We start from the raw sequence: 8,473 nt of genomic DNA, 5'->3' as shown, positions 1-8,473 counted from the left end.
GGGAGTGTCAAATTGAAGGACGCTTTCAACTGCCAAGACTCTCTCATTGGCTAGCGCGATCGCGGCATCCAGCTGGAGCAGATGTCTATCTCATCCACATCACTCCGATTGGTTAACCGATCCAATTATTCAGGAAACTAATCCCAGATAATCCTGAGTGGCAGTCCCAAAGTCTTCCTTCCCCGGTGGCTGATCGGTGCGCTTTTCCTGAGACTAGCCACACGCTGTAATCCACTTTCTGCTGTCTCCTAAGAAGGGCCCAAGATTAGGTCTGGTCCTCAAGAGAAAGTTATCAGAGACAAACAGAGGCAAAGTAAAGGTGTCTATTAAAGTGAATCGCGTCAATCTCTCTAAAATAGTCCGGATTGAGGAATTTGCAGGACATTTATTACTGAAATGAAAGAAGAACACAGAGACAGTGTGTGAAAGTAAGGAATCGAGAGAGAGAGAGAGAGAGAGAGAGAGAGAGAATGGGGGAGGCAGCCGTAATCTTGAATGAGCCTGTGAACTTGAGAAGCCGCTTCTTCAGAAGATCCCATTCCAATCACCTGCAGGCGCTGGGTTTCGAGAGCGCCCCCGCCCGGGGGGGGGGAATTGAGGTGGCTCAGCCCTGACCCCCCGGGCCGTTCCATACCTCACTTCACTCCTCCCGGGGTGCTCTCTGGGAATAGCTCGACACCCACACACACCTCCCCCCCCCCCCCCCCCCCCCCACCCACACACACACACACACACAGTAGCTTATATTTCGGTCTCAGCGATGATATTTCCCATTTGCATCTCCCTGAATGTGTATGTCTTATGTCTCCTCTCTCTCTCTCTCTCTCTCTTTCTCCTTCAGAAAATTGCCTTCATGGTTGCCCTTGGCCTGGTCACCACCGAACACATGGAGGGTGAGTCGGGAGCTTATCTGTAGTGGGGATGGGAACTAGGCTGCTGGGGTACTTGTGTCTGAAGAGGTTCGCCAACACTGGCCTACTTATGCTAATGTGTTTATGGTAATTACCCTGCATCTTGACTTACCTCGCTCCGGATGAAAAGCCCACTGCATGTAGAGCAGGATGATGTCGTGCTTTGCTGACTGGAGTCCTCTACGGGCCCGTCACATCCGGGGGAAGCCCTTTTACTGTTGACTGGTATTGTTGTGAATCTTTTGCGGTTTCTCTCCGGGTGGAGCGGTTGAGCAGATACGGTAGATGTTCCCATGCACCTCTCGGTTCATGAGATTCATTCCTGCCTCCGTTGTGACAAGTGTCCCTGTGTGTGTGTGTGTGTGTGTGTCCCCCAGAGCTTCAGACCAAGCGTCAGGAGAGGAAGAGGAGGAGCACAGCCAACCCGGCCTACAGCGGCATGTTCGAGCCGGAGGTGAGCGACCCACCTACCCACAGTGCAGTTCACCTGGCGCCGTTTGCGTTTGCCGTTGTTTACTTTTCTTTGCTGGAGTTTTGGCCGTTTTCCCTGGGCTGACTTGAGTCAGCGTTTCATCTCTCGATCTTCTCTCTGTTGCCTTCCAGCGCAAACGCCTCACATCGAATTACCTGAACAACCCCCTCTTCCTGTCAGCGAGAGGTAAATCCAATTTTTCTTTCCGCTCAGCACAGCACAGCAACAAGGGAGCCTGACACAATAATGCACAAACACACAAACGAAACAAACCAAATAAACAAACCAATCACTTCCCTGAGGGAAACAAACACGCCGGGGTCTCTAGAAAACAAGATAAAAAGAACACTTCTGTGCAGCAGAATTAAGATCGGAATGATTTTAAAAAGCTGGATTAAAAACGACCATACACCCAGCTGCATGATGAAGGAATGTTGATCATTTTGTTCTCCTGCACAGTGTGCTGACATTGAAACCCCGGGTTTGTTTTTGCGCGGCTGGTATAAGCCCAAGCCTTTCTCTAACATGTCAGCTGAACTGAGCCCCTCTCCAGTGAGACATGTGCATGGCTTAACCTCCACTGCAACACCCCCAACCCCACCCTCCTCTCCTCCTCCTGCCTTGCTGTCTCAACCTGTTGTCGGCTTACTAACATGTTCTCTGCTTCCCCATCCGCACGCTAGACACTGAGGATCTGTGCTGGAAGGTACGTGGCATGACTTAGATGTCTGTGTGTGTGTGTGTGTACTCTGTGTGTTATTATCGATGCAGCGTCGGTGTAGTATCAATGGAGACCCGAACAAACCCTGAAGTAGAAGTGCTCGTGACCCACTTTGTTCCAGTGCTTGTGCCGTTCAATTGTTCTTTCATGCCGTCACATTTGGGATTAACCGCAATCCTTCCAACTCCAAACTAATGGGAGCACCTGGCTGCATTATGTAACCACCGATTCAAACGCGGAGAAGAATCTGTGGAGAAGTGTCTGATGCGGTGTCATAGCAACAGCGAGACACGACGAGAGTCCTCGGGCCGGCGCGTCTGAGGAGAGAGCGCAGCTGTAGGAACTAGGCCAGGCTGCTCCATCAATCCCAGAGCAGGATTCATTATCTCCTCCTTATGTCCTGTCTATGCTCCTGCTCCATTGGTTCTGGCTGCAGCTGCAGCTACTTGACAGATGTGGCACCCCCTCTCTCCTTCCTGCCTGGGCAAATTCCCGGGCTTTTTAGCCTGCGTGTTTGACTGTCATACTATATTAGCCGGTGTGCCCGGGGATGGGTCGGGTGGGGAAGGCTGTGTGTGTGTGCGTGCGTGTAATCAGAGAGATACGGCCTGCGGTAGAGCCGTCCATCTGACTAAAGTGCCGGCGATTTCCCTCCCTTCTCCACGTCTCTGTGCAGACATTTCACCGACGGCCCGTCCTTCACCCCCACATATCACCGGAGCCGGGTTACGGTTCACTGTGTACCGGGCCGGCGGAGCATTCGCAAACGCCTCCCTCCCTCGGGGTTGGGTCTGAACAGTCTCAGGGAGTCGTATCTGTACCTGGCAGTTTGCGTGGTACAAGTCGGCGCGCTACCCGTAGTCCGATTTTAATTTAAAAAGATAAGGGCAGGACGAGTGGTGTCCGATAATACCACAAGGCAGTGCTTTCCTTTAGTGGGCTAACACTCGCGGGCGGGGGGGGGGGGGGGGGGGGGGGGGGGGGGGGGGGGGGGGGGGGGGGGGGGGGGGGGGGGGGGGGGGGGGGGGGGGGGGGGGGGGGGGGGGGGGGGGGGGGGAGGAGGAGGAGGAGGAGGAGGGGGGGGGTGTAATCAAATGCTTTCCACCGTCAAACCGTAGGCTCTTTATCGTGGGAGTTTGTTGTCCAGGAGTGCAGGTTCCCTCCGAGCTGACCGGGCTGTTTTGTTTGGCCGGCAGGAGGACTTGGAGCATGAGGACCACTGTGCCATCTGCCAGGAGGACGGCGAGCTCCAGCCGTGCCACAACTGCACCCGCGCCTACCACCCGGACTGCCTGCAGCCGCCACTCCGCACCCCTCCCCGGGGGGCATGGTACTGCCCCAAGTGCCAGAAGAAGGTACTGCGGCTACCGTTTGGAATGAGGGGTTGGGGAGGGGGGCAATCGGAGGGGATAAACCGGAGGGAACGATGCTGTAAGCGATGCCCAAAAAAAAACCGCACGTATCGTTCCTTTCTCTCACGAAGGTTCTTAACAAGGAAAACATGTCGTGGCCCCAGAACTTCGTCCAGTCCTACGTCACACACAAGACGGGTGAGGTTGACACTGAAGGAACATGGCTGCCTTGTCCCGTTTCTGTTTGGTTTTCTATTTGTACGTACAGCAACGTGTGTCGTACACGTATGAAGTGAGAGAGTGTGCTCATGGGTCTGTGCGTGTGTGTGTGCGTGCAGTGAGAGAGGAGGAGAAGAGGAGGCTGCTGAAGAGGAACAGCGAGCTGAAGAAGGACTGCTCCCATCTGGAGGAGCAGGACAAGAGACTCAGTAAATCCCTCACGGTACGACCCTCTCACCCTCTCCCCCTCTCCACCCTCTCCCCCCTCTCTCCCCCTCTCCCCCTCTCCTCCCTCTCCACCCTCTCCACCCTCTCCACCCTCTCACCCTCTCCATCCTCTCCCCCCTCTCTCACCCTCTCACCCTCTCATCCTCTCTCTCTCCACCCAGCTGTGCTAGGACGCTCGTCATCCCAAGGCCAGAAATGCATTTGAGAACAACATCACCCAAAAATATGTAGCCTAGAAAAATGATGGACATCTACACATCACCACAGAAAGTATTAGCTTCATATGCCTACGTCTTGTACTGTAAAGGAGTTGCAAGACTTCTGGAACTGTCCTTCCTACGTGTGAGACTCGTCCTCTTTCCCAGCAGAAATGTATGGAGCGACGGGAGTGTCTGATGAGCCAGCAGAGAGACACGCAGTCGTCCCTGGAGCGCCTCAAGGCCCTCATCAGGCTGATCCAGCGCGACCAGATGATCCAGGTCACCATGACGGCCACCACCACCACGGGAGCCTCCCTGCTGTCCCTGCCCTCCCTGCCTCCCTGGATCAAGCCCACCAGCGCCGCCACCACGTCGCCCCCCGCAGGACCCTCCATGCTACTGCAGAAGAGCCTGCCCCAGACCCAGACCCAGGGTAACAACTGATCCAGATGTCCCTCCCCCCCCTCTACAGAGCACCTACCTGTGCTGCAGCATCTTAGCCAAGTCAGCCGCCTGCCCGGCAGACGGCGCGGGCCACCTCACCGGACCATCTTGACGACGATGCTCTTTTTTGACAAGTCCGAGGTACCATTGAATAATATCTAACCATACGTTTTTTATTGAGAGCCGAATGAAGATGAGAAATCTAGAAAACGTACAAAAAAAAACAACTAAAACTATATCCTCCACTCGATTCATGACAAGTATTTTTTAAACCCAACACCTACAGTGCTTACGAGATTTATTTTGTAATTTATGTTTTTTTTTTACTATTATTTATTATTGTTCTTGGCCTTAATGTATTTATGACAAACAATTGTTAGATACAAAGTGCTGCCACAGCAATATGGAAAAGTTATTCTGTGGGGCCCGAAAGATTTTTTTGTGCATTTTTTTTTTTACAGGTATAATTATTGTTCTGCGTATAGTGAGAGAGAACATTAGAGTAGTGGTAGTTACAAAGAAACAATGGAATTATGAAACAAAGGACTGTACATTAATATATTCGAGTAGTTTGGTTTGTTCTCATTCTCCTATGAACAATGTTTGCCATAATAATTCAGGTGAAAGCGGGGCGGGCGAAGCGTCATTGTGTATGTATGTAAAAGCATACGAGCCTTCAAACAAAAAGCAGAGAATAACATTTTTTCAGTATTAATAGAGTTAAAATTCAAAGAAAAAGTATTTAAGATAACTACAGAATTTAGCCTTTCTAGAGGAGAATTTAGTATTTTTCATGCCGATGCCTGACGATTGAAACCGTGAGTGGTGGTAAAAACCCAGGAGAGGAACTGTACATATGTTGTGTTATTATCGCAGGTTTCTGTTTTTACTGGACTCACAACTACCCGAGGTGTTGCTTTATATTCCGATGCACTCAAAAGCGGACATTTTGAAGGGCCATTTGAGTTCCTGTACTTGTGGGATCCCACCATTAGTTTCCCCTACCCTCTACCTGTCACCAGTATAGAAAATATGCCAAAAAACCTTACATTTTTGTACTGGGAACTCCATCTATCAAATATGTCTATGATACTTTCCCTGCCTGATTTTTTTTATATATAGATATATATAGCTTTTGCTTTCACACTTTTTAATTTTTTACTCATGTGAGGTTCTTTCATGACTTGACATTTTACAGAGATGAGCCTGCTAATTCTGTCCTGGAGAAGTCTGTTAGACGGTACAAATGAACACTGCCTCAAGTTCAAGTAGATCAATCCAGGGTTTCTTTCTTATAGCATTTTATAAACACACACCAGTCAGCTGGAATAGGGACAGCTCGGTCTGAGTTACCCGTCTTTCTATAGTTAGTCTTCCTGCTGCTTCACATAGACTTCTAGTCAGAAACACGATTTGTTTTCTTTTTTCTTAAACCGCTATCATGATTTGTCTCGTTTTTATCAAACGATGGGTTTGCTGAACCTCTCACTGCAACCTGTAGATGCACACAATCGAACAAATATGAGAGAGAATAATTTGGAGTACGGATACATTTCATATCAGACATTTTAGCACACAGACAGTACTGAATGGAATTGGGCCTGGTTTCTTTGGAATGACCACAGGCAGACAAAAGAACAGCCAGTTTAGAGAACAGAAAATACTGGACTAATTGATCAATGCTGTTCTGGCCAGAGGCTCTGGTTGAAATAATCCAATTCAGTTAAGCAATATGACGCTGGGTTTTGTCTATTCCGTCTAAGATCAGAACACAAACCAGTCGTTCGAGATACAGGAAGTTAAAGGAACCTTGGATGAGATCAGTTGTGTTTAAGTAGACGCTCTGGGCCTGGCGAGTTCACAGACTGAGGGCTACATGGAGAAGTCACCCTGTCAAACAACAAACCTAAACCGTTCATCAAGAACAAACTGTTCAGTCAGTATCTACAGAATCACAAACAGAGGGCTCTATCAATAAATAGCTTACGTGATCATATCAAGTTTTGCCTTGCCAAATGAACAAAAAACATGGTTTGACTCACATTGGGAGTGGTAAGTGAATGATGAGGGCAGAGTAGGGCAGATTGTGCTGGCATTGGGCACGAGGATATTTCTGTGTCGGCAGTCGTGTCTGGAAGGGCTGTCAGTAGCAGCGTGGCATGCAGAGCTAGGGCACTTGCACGTAGGGGCGACACGTACCGTACCACCCAATGCCAGAATGTACACCATTTGTCGCATATCAGGCCCTTCCTAGCACGTAGCACTGGCGGGAACGTGGAGCAGTCCATGGCACAGTGCATGAGCTGTAGTAGCAGAACAACTCGGTATGAAGTCAATATCTGATCGAAGGATGTGCAAAATGAGAACCATATCGCTAGTGCTTAGTGTTGCATCCCTCCCACCCCCCCATCATCTAAATATGTTGCCTCCGACCTCCTTCGCCCATTTCCAGAACCTTCTCCGGGAGTAACTGTGCAGTGCATATTATACAGATCTATTTTAATACACTCGACACAAACGTTTGAACAAATAAGATGAAGTTCCGTTTTTTTTATATTCCTTTAACAATGAACAAAAAAAAATGAAAACAAACATTGGATTTTTTTTTATTGTTTGCCAATTATGCATTCTTAGCTTGCGATGGTCAAAATATTATTTTGCCATGAGGGGGCGGTAGCAAGGGAGAGAGAAGACTACACAATACTTTTAGATCGCTAAGGAGACGTCTGTTGAAGTAGTGTTTATTTTTTCTTTGTCATTAACAAGGGGACTGCCCGGTGGATAGTGTGTATAGAAAAGTGTTTGTCTTACATATGCCAATGTAGTTTTTCTTCTTTATGATGCATTAAAAGTTGATTGATGGAAGTTGGTAAATGGTAAAGAGTAGTCTCACTTTTTTGTACTAAGTTCTTATGAAAAGTTTAATCATTAATAAACAAAATTCCAGAACAAATCTTTGGTGAAACTGTCAATGTTTTCCCACGTCTGTGTGTGTACTCAATCATGTCAATGTTTGTGGCGGGTTAAATCATTAGTACTACTGTATTCTATGCACAAATGTGGTCAAATGAGACAATAGGAATGTAGTTACAACAAAAAAGTCAGTAGTCAAAATAAACCTATCATCTACAGTTCAATAAATATGTTTGCATAATCAACCCAAGCCTAAACCCTTAACCATATTGCCAACAAACAAACAGACCAAAAGAACAGACACTGCACAGTACAGAGTGGAACACAACAAAGAACACAGACAGTATATCATACAGGATGCATAAGGCATTGGTTACAGTAGCTTGCATGTCAGTAACATGTTTCAAAGCAGCAAGGTGATCAAGCAATCTGAAGGTCAAATCGACCAAACATCTTCTTTGGCGTCAATGGAACTCTAAAACTTTACAAAACATTATTATTATTTTTTTTTAAAAGCCTCTGCTTCCCAATGGGACAGCGATGTTGAACCGAGAAGCGAGTATACAATTACAAATTGGGGTGAAAAATACCACAGACATGAAAGCTTTTGCTTGTACCCTCTAGCGCTAGCAAACAAGGTTCAGTTGAGTGTGTTGCAGTCCGTGTTTAAACCAGGGGGCCAGAAAGAGAGAGAAAGCGAATGAAATAATAACCACGTTCTGAAAGTCTGCTTTCAGCTCTCTTGGTATCCTGGACACGCAGCCGAGATCCGAGCCGTCAAGGTTAGCGCAGGACCCGCTCCGTCCTCCCCTCCCCCGCACGTCACGTTGCCACGGAAACGCCAGCTCTGGTATTTCCAGGGTGAAAGTGGTTTTGCCTGAAGTCTTCAAAAAAGGCACAGGGGCTCCGGCATTGTTAAAAATCGCTCTTCAGGTCAGCGCGATACATGTTTTAGGCAGCAAAAAGTCAATCCGGTGTACGATCTTTGAGAGAGACGTTTGACTTGGGGGCAC

The 8,473-nt window shown here is 48.2% G+C and overlaps 1 protein-coding gene across 1 annotated transcript in view; it reads left to right on the top strand.

Moving 5' to 3' along the window:
• Positions 1-4,547, top strand: part of phf21b (PHD finger protein 21B) — an 8,715-nt gene extending 4,168 nt beyond the window's left edge. Inside the window, 8 exon segments of the mRNA XM_067254732.1 lie at positions 842-893; positions 1,289-1,365; positions 1,515-1,569; positions 2,067-2,089; positions 3,301-3,459; positions 3,588-3,654; positions 3,795-3,898; positions 4,272-4,547. Coding sequence (XP_067110833.1) covers positions 842-893; positions 1,289-1,365; positions 1,515-1,569; positions 2,067-2,089; positions 3,301-3,459; positions 3,588-3,654; positions 3,795-3,898; positions 4,272-4,547 — 813 coding nt within the window.
• Positions 4,548-8,473: the final 3,926 nt, after the last annotated feature.

The sequence above is a fragment of the Osmerus mordax genome, chromosome 17 (assembly GCF_038355195.1).
Source record: "Osmerus mordax isolate fOsmMor3 chromosome 17, fOsmMor3.pri, whole genome shotgun sequence".
NCBI lineage: Eukaryota > Metazoa > Chordata > Actinopteri > Osmeriformes > Osmeridae > Osmerus > Osmerus mordax.
This window is presented reverse-complemented; position numbering and strand designations above follow the sequence as displayed.